The sequence below is a fragment of the Sander lucioperca genome, chromosome 14 (assembly GCF_008315115.2).
Source record: "Sander lucioperca isolate FBNREF2018 chromosome 14, SLUC_FBN_1.2, whole genome shotgun sequence".
NCBI lineage: Eukaryota > Metazoa > Chordata > Actinopteri > Perciformes > Percidae > Sander > Sander lucioperca.
The window spans coordinates 5943133-5959326 of NC_050186.1; the positions used below are offsets into that span (position 1 = coordinate 5943133).

Genomic DNA, 16194 nt, shown 5'->3' on the forward strand with positions numbered 1-16194 from the left:
CTTTATTAATGAAAAAGCAATGCCATCCTAGTTTTTAATACAGTATTTATATAATCTTTTGTATTTGTCTTTTGATTTGGTGTTCCCTCTGCTCTGTCCTCAAGTCCTTGGCCATACGCTAATCTGGAGAAAGGCTACGACCTAGTTACAGGAGAGCAGGCCCCAGAGAGGATCTTCAGGTGAGTCCATCACTTCTGCTGCATCTCCTGAGTGCATGACTTCTGCTGGCCATCTGTGACTCTTTGGACACACAATGAAATGATGGTGGTGTTCTTGGCATGTGTTTGTGTGTGCATGTGTGTAACGGAGCATACAGATGAGCAGATACACATAGACAGTTGGATGGACACACAAATACACCTCATGCTGGGGTGAAGTCTCACCCATGGGCTCTTGTGTGGAGAAATAGCCCAAGGGGCAGTCTTGGATGGACTCGTTTCAAATGCTTTTACTGCCATTTTTGTTACACTACTCATTCTTGATGGGGTCATTGTGTCTGACATTCTTCAAAAAGTGCAAGGCTCAAAGTACCCATTCAGTATCTTCAGTATCTATTCTCTGTTTTTTCTATTTATTTCCTTTAAATATATCAACCTCACCTAGTGTATTACATGTGCTTTCAGGCAAAGGCTTTTTTTTATACAGAAAAAATATTTGATCACGTTGATGGAAGAGGCTTTTTAGCCCTTTCAACACATAACAAACAATCTAGTTATAATATGGAATTCAAATATGTGCCTTGTTATTTTACAACAACAAAGGGAGCACTGTGAGTGTATCTACAGCAAATATAATTGTTTTGTTCTTTATTCATATAAAATATAACCATAATAAATAATCACTATTTTAAGCTAATTATACTGAATGTTTAAAGCAAGTAGTATACTTTTCACTAGGCCAGTACTATGTTGCTAATTACTATACTAATTATTTGAAATTAATTGGTAATGTGTTATTTGGGAAAGGCCAACTACAGGAATGCATTGCTTTATAACCCAAAACACTACACGTAGCCTTTTTGTCTATACGCCTTTCAACAGTTGATGTGGTCATTTCTTCATTCAGTTCTATTAAGGTCTGTAATTTAAAGGAGTTAACAGACAGCATTTGATTTTGTTAAATCCACCTTGATTTCATGCTCACTACCACTCCAGTGCGTGGGTATGAAGAGTTCTTTGTCACAGTAATCTTGCAGCTCTACACACTGACCTTGCAGAGTTAGCTTCTCTGGATGTGTCCACTCTAAGAAATAAGGTAATCTACAATCTTTGTTCTGCACAAAAGCACATTTCATCTTTCAGCTGTCCACTGCCAGCTAAAAGCACTACAGTATGTTGGAGATGGCACTCAGATGCGCTGTCATACACACACACACACACACACACACACACACACACACACACACACACACACACACACACACACACACACATATATATAAAGGCAGCATCCAAATCTACTGCTTGGTCAAAGCAGTGTGTCAGTCCAGAGTTTTACTTTCAGCTATGTACACACTCATACAGATAGCACACAAAGTGAGTAAAGATGCACAGATGGGGATCTTTGTAAGAAACCAGAGCTGCCTCTCACTTTTTCCTTGATGCTAGGGACAATAAGGGTGGGACCTCTTCTTCTGCAGCTCTCCCTCTCCCCTCTCTGTCCATCCCCTTCCATCAAACAAGCATGTGCATGTATATGCCCATGCTTCATACAGTAACCTGTATGAGCACTAATTATTCATTTCATCCCAATGCCGTTATAAAGCAGCAACTATATGAGCATTACCGTCCTGTTTTCTTGGTAAAGACATATTGTTGTTCAAGGGACTACTCTCTACCACCACCAATAATGCATTCAGATTCTCTGATTATAATTATTAACATACTGACAGCTGCATTTTGTAGAAGTTGGTTTTTAATGCTGAGGTTTGGCTCTCCAGAAAATGGTGTTCCAGTAATCAGGTCTTATACATACAAAGGCATGTTTGACACAATGGATGTAACCAATATTTAACAGTGGATAAATGTACATGATGTTGCGAAAGTGAAAAAAAGCTCTTTGTGATACCTTTTACACGGGAGTCAAATGAAAGAGTTTACATGTAATACAAGCGTTTTGACAAGCAAATCCGTTCATGCTTGGTTTCTAGACTTGTAGGAATGTGTGGTTTTGTCGCTCACCTGCTCAGATACAATAAAAGCACGTGATGCAAAGCACAGCCATGTTCTGTGCAATTTGTGAGGACTAGGCCTTACCAGGTGTTGTTATTCCCAAGACAAATCAAGGCCCCCCAGGGTGTCCTCCTGGTGATATTCATCTTCTGTCGAGAGAAGCAACTCTGGTAAAGCCAAATTATTTTTTTTCACACCATCTTGAACAATGGTCATCAGCACACATATTACAAAAAGCATTGTGCTACAGAGCACATTATGTTTTACGAGACAGGATTTTTTTTTTTTAAATTAGTAATAAAAAGCTAGGCCACCACAGCTACTTCTAATGTAGTTCTCCAAATCCAATTCTGTTTCCAACTGTGTTGATGCACCACATGTGAATACCAATTGAATTAGTTGCCACACAGGATTGACATTATAAGCCAACGATTATTCACTAGAAGGCTAAACATGCGTCCTTCACTATAACATAACGTAACATAACGTGTGTAGATCCAGTCTTAATAGGTAATCAAGTTTTGGCTATACATTTATTTTCCTGTTAAATTTGGTTCTACCTTTGTTGTTGTAAATTAAAAACCTTTTAGCATGTGGAATGACTGTCGTCTTAATTGTGTCCCAGACTCTTCCCACATCAATATTAAACCCTGAATTACCCTGAATACAACGGAATTATACAAGGATAACCATATTGCCCATTAAATGTATTACCCTCATTGTATGAATTCTGTTTGACAGGCCCTCACCACCCATGTGCTCCACTTTTCATTGTGCTCATTCCTACAATAGTATATTTGCATGCTTATGTATGTACATACTGTACAACATGTGTGTAATAACAAAATGTTATAATGTGACAGTAGTTTAATTAACATTTATGACTTGCGGTTGTGCCAAAACAGATCATTTTACAGTCTGGGCCAAGGATTGTGGCTCCCAGTCAGCAAGAGCTTTGTGGTGCCACCAGTGGAACTGTCAATCAACCCCATCGCCAGCTGTAAGACAGATGTGCTGGTTACTGAAGATCCAGGAGAGGTCAGGTCAGTCTTACTCAGCTCAGAGATCCACACTCCACACTAGATACATACCTTTATGTTTTATTTTTGAAGGACTCAACAAATACAGTAGAAATCATTTGTGTTTATGAAATTCTAAACCCTGGCTCTACAACTTGTGCAGCACAGGAAAACTAATAATAAAGCCCCTTTGTGTCGTGAAGTGACCAAATAATACATGGCTTTACTTCAATTGTGAGTTGTTTCCATGACACTATTGTTATTGTTAATGCTGCCATTCTGACTTTAGGACAGAAGGTCATTATATATTACATTTCCATATGACTATATAACAGACATATATAAATGCCACTGTGCTGCTTCATTATTTATGATTGTCACTATAACTGGCTGTAGTCACTGTGCAGCATTATGTGTGAGCATATTGTATGTACATAAAAAAAGGTTTAAGCGTGTTACTCAAAAAAGTTATTTGTCTACTTTGCTTTAAAAACATAACAAAACAATGTAAGACTGCTTTAAATTAAATAAGATGCAAAATACCCATTAAGCATTTCAACAGGTCATTAAATCCTAATAGCGTCTCAGATTTAAAAGACTGAAGTGACAGTTACAGCACCAGTACTGTACAAAAACTCAACTTTGGGCTTTGCAAATACAGTAGGTACCTAAAAACCCCAGATCTAAACAGGAATGTAGTGGTGACAAGGTTATGGATTTGGCAATCCCACAGTGCAATAACAAAATATTGGCATCAACCAGCCAGTAGGAGCTGGCATGCATCAGTGCAACTGAACATCACAAAACATGTCAGAGCATCAGCTGCAGATTAAAACAATCACCCATCTATAGAATCCAACTGACACCAGCCTGGGAAGTAATATTTCAATTGTCTGCCATTGGGCCATAGAATATGTCACAAAATGTAAAGGAACAAATAGTATTGTAATACAAGTGTCTAATGTATGCATCACTGCAACTCATTATCATTACCACACAAAAACATTTACACCATCTATCAACAATAATCATCAGCACACATGATAGCACATAATGAACATATATTAATAGTGATAAAGGGATGTATATTTTAATCAAAATACTTGTTTGGCAAAAATGATTCACTTATGTACTGTATGAAGGTTATGCAGTTGTACCATATGATGTAGCCCATGTTCTACCCCAGTAGTACCATCTGTACACACTGTACATCCTGCCAACTAGAGGGTTTTTTTGAGAAATGTTTTGCAAAAATACATCCTTAATCAAAGTTTCATGAAAAACATACATTTACAACCATTTTCAGAATTCCAAGGAATCAAGGGGCGCTATCGAGGTATACACATTTTGGCCTATAACTCAATGAATGTTAATGGAAAATTTGCATTTGCAATTCACTACAGACCTTGCAGCTCACACCTTGCGATATTTCCTGATGTTTGCCTCGCCACCGTTGCGCTTTGGGTTCCGCTTTTGCATGATCCGTAGGTTGTCAGGGGCGACTCGTGCCAAGGATGCTTGGACCCCGTCATAACTGCTTGCAGTTCTAGTTTTTATTTATTGATTTTTTCATGCATGCTGACTTGACTTGAGTGCCTTGATTGTGGTGTGACTGGCAGATGGAATCACTGATCCCAGTCTTCATTGGTCACCCGCTTCAGTGTGAGCACACAGGTTTTGGAGAATGAATGCATTTGCCTATCTGTTCCGCTTTGTATTCTCGGTTCTCTTAATCACTTTTCCTTTTTGCAAACTTTGAAAACGACACCTTGCTGCCATATTAGTTATAACCGGTAGGGGTGGTACGGTTCATGAAAAAACATCCGAACCGTTCGCTTCGCTTGTCTCGGTTCGGCGCGTGTGTGCGTCGTACGGTTCGTCAGTACACTGTTAATGTGCACTAACCACTTACTGCCATAGTGCCCACTTTCGACACCTATGTTAAAACACTTACCAGAAATGAGCGTGACAAACGCAACACATGGCAGCTGATTGGATGAAAGCGTCACGTGGGTCTTGCTGCTCCCGAATTTCAAAACAGACTCTAATGGCGTCTCGTTCTGAATACGGTTTCGTATTTTACGAAAATAACTTTGCACAAAAAGTAAGGAAATTTGTGTTTGGTAGATAATTTCTCTGTGGTAACAATGCTTTTTGGCAATACATCTTATACCATTGGAAAGCCTGTTTAGTTCCCTTTCAAATGGTGCCCCATTTGTAAGGAACATGCATTTGTGGGATGAGCAACAGCGCTGAGTATGTGGGTTGCGCCCATGAAAAATTTGCCAAATCTTCTCTTCCCTATCCATTGCCAAACAGGTTATTTTGCTGTCGCTATTGACACTTGTTTTGAGCTTCTGGTACCCTCAGGTGCTGCCAATCAGGTGCCTGATTTAGAGATGAGATTCTGCAACCAGTGGCAATCCTATATCTCCACAGTCTGGAACCGAACTCTATCCTCCAAGATGACAACGCTCGCCCCCACAGGGCGGGGTTTATCAGAGACTACCTTCAGAATGTGGGAGTGGAGAGGATGGAATGGCCTGCCAGCAGTCCTGACTTCAACCCCATTGAACACTTGTGGGATCAGCTTGGGCGTGCTGTTCGTGCCAGAGTGACCAACACAACCACGTTTGTTGACAAATGCATGTTCCTTACAAATGGACCACCATTTGAAAGGGAATTAAATGGGCTTTCCAACGGTATAAGATTTATTGCCAGAAAGCATTGCTACCACAGAGAAATAATCTACCAAACACAAATTTCCTTACTTTTTGTGCTAAGTTTAGTTCACCGAAACGTGTTTCTGAGAACATTTTAAACGAACCATACAGTTGCTGAATCTGTCTGTTTTTTTGATCGACAAAGGTCAGTTTAAAAGATTTTCGTCAGATTTTGAGAGGCAGCGAGCCGAGCATTTTGCACATTTGGATTTCATGTTACCTATGATGACAGCGGAAATAAAACAATAGATAGAACTCAATTCAATTCAATATGCTAATTTTAGCTGTATATCATATGCTGAAGTATATTTCCGGAGTGTTAAAGATTAAAAGAAAAAATAACAAGAACCGCACAGACCGTGACCCTAAAACCGTGATACGAACCGAACCAAACAGCTAATTAGGAAAATGTACCTGATGGCTTTAAAATGGCCATGAAATGCACATGTAGAGAGTACCCAGTCACAGTCAGCCACTGCACTGAAAATGTATTACATTGTATTTTAACTCGTGTGCAGAACATGCTCGCTTTACCTGATTGGTAGATTTTTCTGAATCCTCTCTGCATTCAGTCTTGGGTGTTGACACCAAAAATTCAATAAACTAATTTGTAATTCAGAATGCTTAATTCGCAGTTATCACAGAATTTTTATGTCTAATGTGTAACATATAAATTGCTGTTGTAATTGTATCCACTATCCAAACTTTTCACAGGCTTTGTTAAATTGCCTCAGGAGCAGAGAACTCCCAAGGCAATTGTACACATCTGCTTAGTCTGACGTGAATGGGATTTCAGCACAGCTCTAGATTAATTAGCAAAGGTATGTCACTTACTTTGAAAGAGGGTTGTGATAAGTGATGGTGAGCTAAGAATGAGGATGTGTTTTAAAGCAACAACAGTTTATAGCCATACATCTGCTACATGTTGATTTGATCAGATTTGAAATATTTATGACAAAAAATGACAGTCTCTTCATTTAGCTACGACATAAAGCACTTACTTTAACACAATTATTTCTTCTGTGCTTTTACTTTGTCTTGACTATAACTCAAGTGCCACCGTTATTGTGTAATGAATTTACCTTGGTGGGTTCCATCACAAGCGCAGGTGCAAGTTGAGCACTTCAGCAAGAACTTAGCTTTTGTTTACTTTACAGCAGAGGAGCTCCATTTGGGTTACAGCAAGCTAAGCTATTCATCAGTGGAAGGACGGGCATTCATGAAAGTAGTGAGCATGTCTGCGGTTGTCACGTCCTTATTAAAATACACTTTGTTCTGCCTCACTGTGTGAGCTCCATTTAGAGATTAGGCATTAAGAATATCTTATTTAGTATTGATAACTTCAAGTGAGATATTATATCTGACACTGTATAGCAACATGACATTGTAATAGATAGAAACAAACCCATCTTTATTGTCTACAAATGTGAGTTGACCTGCTGACAGCAGAAAATAAATAAGAACTTTGAGAACATGACTGATTAAAAGCCCACTTTAATTGGAATAATAAGTTAATAATCTGTATGTGGTTAAGGATAAGTTCCTGTAACATAGGAGGGTCTGTCAGATTGTCATGAATAATGCAGACAACTCATTATCCAAAGCATTTTTGTCGACCAAAGTCCCGTGGGACTTTATGGAGTTTATGGCAGATGCACTTCCCCAAAGTGTTTATGCAGGCATTGATGTAATCAGTCACTCATGATAGACATGTTGATGCAGGAAGTGGTGAAATGCACTGTAGCTGTGGCACTTAAAAGGATGGAACCCTATTTCACTTCTGCCCATCGGCTCACTGACAGAACCCAATAAAATGTCTTCTATATGAAAAAGTGAGTGTCAAGGTAAGTGTTTGCTTAACCAAGCTCAGCTTTCAACTGAAGATGTTTTGTCTCTTGGGATCAACATCACCTGACCTCACATCAATTTGGATTGTTTAATAAGCCTTTTAAATAGACTTGATTTAGAATTGCTTGGTATGTTTAGTTTTTTTTTTCTTCAATTATCAGGTATGTGGCATATTCAAAGAAAAATGCCTCTATATACAACATTTGACCAAAATCAGACACACAAAAAATACATTCCCCCAGTTTCCTGTAGTTGTATCTAGAGGTCGACCGATTCATCGGTTTTGCCGATTAATCGGCACCGATAGTGGATTGGTGGAACTATCGTTATCGACAAAATTCCATACCGATAGTTTTTCCTGGTTGCGTCCGTTGCTGGAGCGGCTGAGAAGCGCGCGCTGTCATTCATTACACAGTACGCGAGAGCTGAGAAGGGTCTGCTGGCATCATGCATTACAATAGCGGCCTCTAGAGGCGAAATAAAAACTATCACTGATGCCTCCTGTTGTTTATTTTCGACAAGTGTTACTGCGCGCTGCACAGAGAGCATATGGTGTGCGGAGAAGGCTGACATCAGATGCGCGTTTAAAGCATCGACAGCAAAAAGGTATGTATACAGTACATTTTGTCATATCATTATGAAGTTATTAATTTGTTGAATAGATGCTGCATTAGTAGAGAAAGAACAGCACAACAGTATGTTTGTTTGCTTTCGAGGCTGAGATGACGCTAAACATTAGTAGTACGCTAACTTACCTCAAGCGGTTAAAACACTGACAAAAATAAACGCAAGTCCGACCCAAATGTCAGAATCAGAACCCTAAAGGATCGCCCTCGATCCCAAACGGCACCTCTGATTCATATTTAGATAATTTTATAACAGTTAAACGTAGAGACTTACTGATTACTGCAGCTAAAAGCTAACGAGTTAGCCATCACGGGGGTGTCTTTGGTGTCTTTCTAGCATTTACAGGTGATTTTCTATCCAGCCTGGAACTTGTGCCTTTTTTCGGGGTTGTTGAGCATTAAATCCAAACTGTTACATCCAAGATTTATCCACTTGATGTCCATAATTCATCACGTTTTCGGTAATTTCTGCTGCTAACTCCGTGCTACCCATAGACAGTAGGTGCTACCGACAAGGGAATCTCCCATGATGCCTTTGTTTATGTTTTCAACCAATGGGAAGGCAGGTCTGTCACACATTACGCCTTATATGGGCATCCAAGCGAGAACAAAGAGTATAGTGGGAAAGATAGATCCCTCCAGATCAGCGATCGTCTGTTACCGTTCTAAACCGTTCTACAGAGAAGAATGGCGTCACTGTTTTGAGATTTGGCATACATTTACATTCCTTTTTTGAAGAAATGTAAATAGTTTGTCCTTTATATGAATTATAATGCTCATTATGTTTATGTTTTGCACTGGATGACTCCAAATATGTAGGAGAACTGTTTTAGACAACAGACATGCTTGTGTAGCATTGCTGTGGGTGTAATATCAATAAATATGACATTATTATTTTGATTATTGGCAAAAGCATCTGGACTTTTTTTGAAACAATGTATGTATTTTGTCAACTGTATAAGTTATAAATACTATCGGTCGATTAATCAGTTATCGGCAAATACGGCCCAACCTAGCTATCAGTATCGGTAAAATCCACTATTGGTCGACCTCTAGTTGTATCTAGCCATGGTAAGTTCAGTTTCATTTCTCCAGTGGAGTTAAATGGAATTGTATGTACTGTATTTGTGGTGCTCAAAGCATGAACATTACTTTTGATAAGTCTTTGAAAAGATCCACATACCTTGCCTTTTGTTGTTTTCAATGAGAACTATTTTCTCCTGGAATTACTTTTTTATGTTTTTATGCAGCCATTGAATCACAACATTCATATCAAGAATTGCTGGTTTCTGATGGTTATGCAAATTAGGCCAAGATGGACAGTGTTGTCTCAAATAAGCAGAGTTAAGGTCAATCTTGTTCACAGGTATTCTTGTTTTTTCAGGTTACTTTTTTATTCACCTAAGGAAAATGAATAATGGTTTTGGATACATTTATAATACAGGCTGTTGTGTGCTACGTACATCCTGATTGGCTTAACCAGTGTATGCAAATTTCAGTGCCCTGCTCCACAGGGGTGATTGTGCAGAGCTTATTAGAGGGTAAGACCTGTGTGAAATAGAATAAAGTGCTTCCCTGATTTCACTCACTTTGACTACATACCTTCTTGGTAATGCCCTCTTGACACACAGTATTAACCTGCTTGATTAAAGGTTACCAAAAATAGCTTGTTCAACTATTTACCTGTAAAAGAATAGTTAAAATGCTGCCGCATATAAAATCACAACCGACTATATAGCCAAGCTATATCTGAAAGATTTGTTCCCTTTATTCCCATTATATTTACACTTTAATGACTTTACTACAATATCCTAGTCCCTGACATTTAAATCCAGACATTGTAGAGGAAGATTAATTCATTTTCCATACTATATGGCGTATTTAAATACAGGAAACATAAAAGGGATTAAATAGTTAATAATATTAAAAGCAGAGAGTTCAGCACTTGGTTTATTATTGCTTGTATGAACGGGATTATTTACGAATTGAGACAGTCAGTACATACATACCACACTTGAATTCATTCATTAATCAGTAAATCAAGAGTCATACATTATTTAATTTGTCTCTTTGCATTTATTCAAGTGGTTAATGCAACCACATGGAGCAAAACACACACAGGATTAGCCTTCAGTAAATACTTGCCTTGACAGTATAGTTGTTCAAAGTTAGCATTCACACACTTCATAAGGTTTTCATTTAACAGCAGAACCCTGAACAGAATAAAGCATAACATATGTTGTAGTGTTTTGCTGTATTCAGTGTTCTGTCTGGTTAACTGATCAATAGCAGTGCCAGTGTTGGAAGTCAGGCTGAGCCTTTTTCTTTTTCTAGGTCGCTGAGAAACGAGACATTGTATATGCTGGACCTCCAAGCCAGTATTAAAATATGTGTAATTTAAACTAACCTTGCATTTGTACTATATAAAAAAATTCTGTTTCTGTCTACAACTGTAAATCGGAAAAGTTGAGCTTTGATTAATTCTGTATCTGTGTAGACTTTTGCCAAACATCTTAATTTATCAAATTGTCATATTTGAAGAATTAGTTCTCTGACTCATGGTCCCATTAGTGCGGTGGCCGACAGGGGCAAACGCCCTGCAACTTAAGAAAACACACGCAAATAGACAAAACACAAGCAAATTAAGAAAACAACTTCATTAATTTGACAACACATGTGCAGCATTCAGCAAACGCACTGCAAATACCACAACACAACCAAATACATAAACGCACTGCAAATAAAAAATGATGCAAAAAGAAAAGCACGCAAACCCCGAAAAAAGAAGCGATGCAAAAAGAAAAACAACTTCATTAATTTGACAACACATGCGCAGCATTCAGCAAACGCGCTGCAAATATCACAACACAACCAAATACATAAACGCACTGCAAATACACACAACACAACCAAATAGATAACGCGCTGCAAATATGAAACGATGCAAAAAGAAAAGCACACAAACCCAGAAAACAAATGCAACAAAAAAACGCTGCATCCAGATTACACAACGGAAGTTCTCCAGACCTCCAGAGGGAGCAGCTAGTGGAACTGCTGGATTTTCGACCGTTATTAACCGATATTAAATTCATATTATTATTATTAATAACATAATATATTATTAATATACAGTCTATGCTCCCGTCTCATGCCCTCCCGGCTGGTGCTGTCCCCGAGCTTCGGCTTTTAAAGCTTGATAAATAAAATAAATAAAAATAAAAGCTTGCGTCTGGTCCGCTATGTGTTTGTACTTTGGTGTGTTGGATGTTTGTGAACTAAACAGAACGGCAATCATGCTGATGATACAATAACTTTTTCAGCAGATGTCTTAGTTACAACACGTTGGAGTTAGCAAAGCAGTTTTGTGTTTATATGTGCGAGCGGGATTTATTCAGTTTGATAAATCCCACGGTAAATTGGCTGGTTTACTAAACAGGGAGGGACTAGAAATCCTGTCTGTTTTTTGTATTCAAGAGCGAATTGCTCCACAATATGAATACAGATTGATCACTTATTTTGTTGGTAACCGTTGTTGTATAATCACAATATTACACTTGAGGAGGCCTACACTTCAGTAATTTCGGACTTCGAAATTAAACCCTCTCATGTAATATGGCTTAAACAAACGTCAACGTTAAACGCTGATGCAGTTTTAAATGTTTTATCACCACGAGTTTACAGACGTCTCTGCTGATTGAGTATCACCTGTGACCTGAGCCGAGACACACCCACCAAACGAGAGAAAACAGATCTCACACATAGATTTAATATTTACAGTCTATGCAGTTTCTCTCTCTCTCTCTCTCTCTCTCTCTCTCTCTCTCTCTCCTTCCTTCCCTCTCTCCCCGTGAGGTCGAAAATCCAGCTGTTCCACTAGCTGCTCCCTCTAGAGGTCTGGAGAATTTCCGTTGTGTAATCTGGATGCAGCGTTTTTTTGTTGCATTTGTTTTCTGGGTTGGTGTGCTTTTCTTTTTGCATCGTTTCATATTTGCAGTGTGTTTATCTATTTGGTTGTGTTGTTGTATTTGCAGTGCGTTTATGTATTTGGTTGTGTTGTGTGCATTTGCAGTGCGTTTGCTGAATGCTGCGCATGTGTTGTCAACTTAATGAAGTTGTTTTTCTTTTTGCATCGCTTCTTTTTTCAAGGGTTTGCGTGCTTTTCTTTTTGCATCGTTTCATATTTGCAGTGTGTTTATGAATTTGCTTGTGTTTTGTCTATTTGCGTGTGTTTTCTTAAGTTGCAGGGCGTTTGCCCCTGTCGGCCACCGTACATTAGCAATGAATTTTATCAAATAGTAGCTTTGCATGGCTGCTGCTTCATGTTGAGCCAAAGCCCGTATTTCAACAAACATTTCATGAACATCACAGAATACAACAATTCAGCCACTCTAAACTGTGCTCCAAGACTAGTATTTCTGTCGATAAGGAACTGTTAATAACCCTCAGTAGCTGCTGACACCCCACACTGGTGAGTAATGACCTCACTCACCGTGATCAAGTGAACCATAAAAATGTGCCAGTGCCAGTGACACAATGCAACTGCAAGAAGTTGACACCATGAAAACATTAAGTACATACATTTCTCTTACTCCTAATCTCCATCAAAAATGTTTTACAACTCAAAGAATTGATGTATCAGTATTTATTTTATCATTTAGGATTACCTTTTTTACCCACTTGAATTTGCCTCAGTGATTACAGCAAGCTTAAAGAAAATGCACTCTATTCAATGACAAAAGTGCTTGATGAGAGTCAGCATATTTGTAGGGAGTTGGTACAAGAGCATTAATCAAGTGCAGGGGCAGACCAATAACGGGCTCCGTAATCATGCTGGAGCAGCGCTCTAACTTTGGGCAGCATCGCCTGGTCATTCATCATCTGGAAAAGCAAGAGGCAGAGAGGGAGATTAATAACAAGAACATTAGTCAGTGTTTAGATGCAACCAATGTGCTTCTGGGTCAAGCAACAGTCACAGTGCCAAAAGAGGTGATCGTGATTTGCTAATGATTTGGAAAAGAAATATTGTCAGGATATACTGATTTTGATAACCAAATAAAGTGCATTCCATACACCTCTATGGATCAGTTACCAGGCTCCTGTTAATTAAACAATGAGAGGCAAACTTTGCTGAATCCTTTTAGCGCTCTGTACCATATGTTGTGCAACATTATAAGAAACTTTCTAATAGCCTTGTTTTTTTTTGTTTTCTTCAGCATTTGTTTTCCCATTTTACCTTCTTCCGGACTGTCTTGCAACAGGGATCTTGGAAATTGATTGTTTTTTTTTCATCTTCAACTCAGTATCCCCTCTATCCAGGAGAAGAGCCTGTTAGCATGCACCTCACAGCTGAGGCAACCCATTATTTGTGTCTGCCTCACCTTCCCCACCCTGTTTTCCTCTGAATTAGGGAGTCATTTGTCAATGCTTTGAGTGCCTGCCAGAAATAACTGATGCACAGAATGCCATGTGTTGCCTGTCTAATTCAGAAAAAATTGAGTTGCCAAATAAAGAGAAGAAGAATAAGACATGGGAGACCGAGAAAGAGAATGAACTTTCAATATTCAGGGTGACTGATGCTTCCTCTGTGACTCTGGAGAGTGCATCCCACAGTTTAGCTGTTTTTGATACCCTACCCTCCCCCTTAATGCAGAGTGCCCTCCAAAGATACTCAAGGAGGATTGGGTCTAGTGGATTGGGATCCATTTGAGAAAGGGCAAGTCTTTACAGACCTGTGTGTAAGAAACAGATGCTATGGAGATTATCCTCACAAATACTACAGTTTTTGCTACCAGATTATATACAAACAAATCAACCCAAGCAGATAATCAGTCCCTCCAGGATTTCGCGATGTTGCGATCGCGCTAATTCACACGAATTCAACCAATCACCTCGAATTTGGTGTGACTCGCAATTTCGACCGTCACCGCAACTTTTCCGCAAATTTGACCAATAACCTGAAGTTTCCCGCGACTTCAACCAATCCCAGCAGTCCCACGTGCACTCTGAGAGCCAATGACCAAGCGGGAGTGAGAACGGGTTGATCATTTCCTTGTTTGTGATATGAAGACGAGACGTGTGTGGGACTCGAACATCTCACATTTACCAACAAAACATACAGCGAAAGATTAAGAAGTAAAACATTTCAGACCATCCTGCCAACCTGTATACATTTTAACATCAATGTAGACTGTAACGATTTAAAAGTCGCTGAAGTTGCTGCCGTTTCAATCCTGGCTGTCGGCTCTCTGCAGCGGGTGGAGCTGCTGCTCCGTTCCCCCCGCGACTGACGCTTGCACACACACACAGACACACAAACAACACACACGGTGGATGCAGGAAGAAAAGGAGATGAGACGACACGATGACCTAAATTGAGGACAGCTGCGCTCATTATTGTAAGTGCAATGATAAGTTAAAGTCAGTACTTTATCAAACCATATGAATGTGTGTCACAGGCCAGGTTAGGAAATTAACTAACAATGTAAAGATCAACAAGCCACTGACACATATGTTATTTGATTCATTCAATAAATTATTATTTTTTGTCTTAAATCCACCAGCCATTTTCATATTATACCAACATTTGCAGCATACTGAGCTTTTTTGGTAAGGTTACTAGGAAATCTCAGCCCAGAGTAGTTTTATTCTCCCCAAAACAAGTTTTCCTTTTTATTTATTAAGAACTATACAAAAAAAAAAAAAATCGCAATTTTTTTGCAACTTTCACTGTCTCCCGCAACTTCATTGCAACAAACATACAAAAGACATCGCAACTTTTATCGCAATTTTTTACAAAAGCTCCCGCGAAATCAGGCATTTTGGGCCACAACAATCTCAAAAAAGGCCGCGAAATCCTGGAGGGACTGGATAATGGGCACAATCAGCAATAGTGTTCTAATTTTCTGTGACTCATCGCTTAACAACACTTTCAATTAGTGCTGTCATTAAACGCGTTATTAACGGCGTTAACAAAAACCCATTTTAACAGCGTAAATTTTTTTATCGCAAGATTAACATTCTTTTTGGCCTAGCAAACTTTGTAGTTTTTTTCACATGCTGTTGCAACAACTAGTAACGTTAGAAAAACTACAACACCACACCGGATCTAGCTAGACCGGAAACAAAACAACAGGCACGCCGCACACACTTGTTTGGGCTTGCGAGCTGGCCAAAGAGTAGTAGGCTAACGTTACGTTTTGAGTGGATGGCGAGCGCGAGACGCCGAAATGGATGCCAATAAGATTCTGAATGGAAAGTTTACTTTTAAAAAGTTGCCAAATGGTTCCATTGACAAGACCAAAGTGATCTGTGTGTTTTGTCGTTGTGAACTGAGCTATCATTGCAGCACGTCCAGTCTGAAGGCAAGGCAAGGCAAGGCAGCTTTATTTGTATAGCACATTTCAGCAACAGGGCAATTCAAAGTGCTTTACATGAAAACAGATAAAAAAATTTAAAACAGATAAAATACAAGAATAAAAGTTACAGTGCAGTATAAGAAATGAAACATTGAAGAGCAATTCAACAGTTAAATATATAAAAGCAGATAAAATAGGAATTTATCTTTATATGCTTATATAGATTGTCATACAGTGTCAACAATGCAACTTCAGTATAACAAATGAACAGTTATTTAAAGAAAGGCAACATCAAATAGATAGGTCTTCAGCCTTGATTTAAAAGAACTGAGAGTTGCGGCAGACCAGCAGTTTTCTGGGAGTTTGTTCCAGATATGTGGAGCATAGAAACTAAACGCTGCTTCCCCCTGTTTAGTTCTGACTCTGGGGACAACAAGCAGACCTGTCCTGAA

General features: G+C 39.0%; 1 protein-coding gene across 1 annotated transcript in view; it reads left to right on the forward strand.

Moving 5' to 3' along the window:
• The window catches only part of LOC118493082 (astrotactin-2), a 200427-nt gene that overhangs the window by 174296 nt on the left and 9937 nt on the right, over positions 1–16194 (forward strand). Inside the window, exons 9-10 of the mRNA XM_035991599.1 lie at positions 105–179; positions 3077–3214. Of these exons, the coding sequence (XP_035847492.1) occupies positions 105–179; positions 3077–3214 (213 nt within the window). The remainder of the gene's footprint in view (positions 1–104; positions 180–3076; positions 3215–16194) is intronic.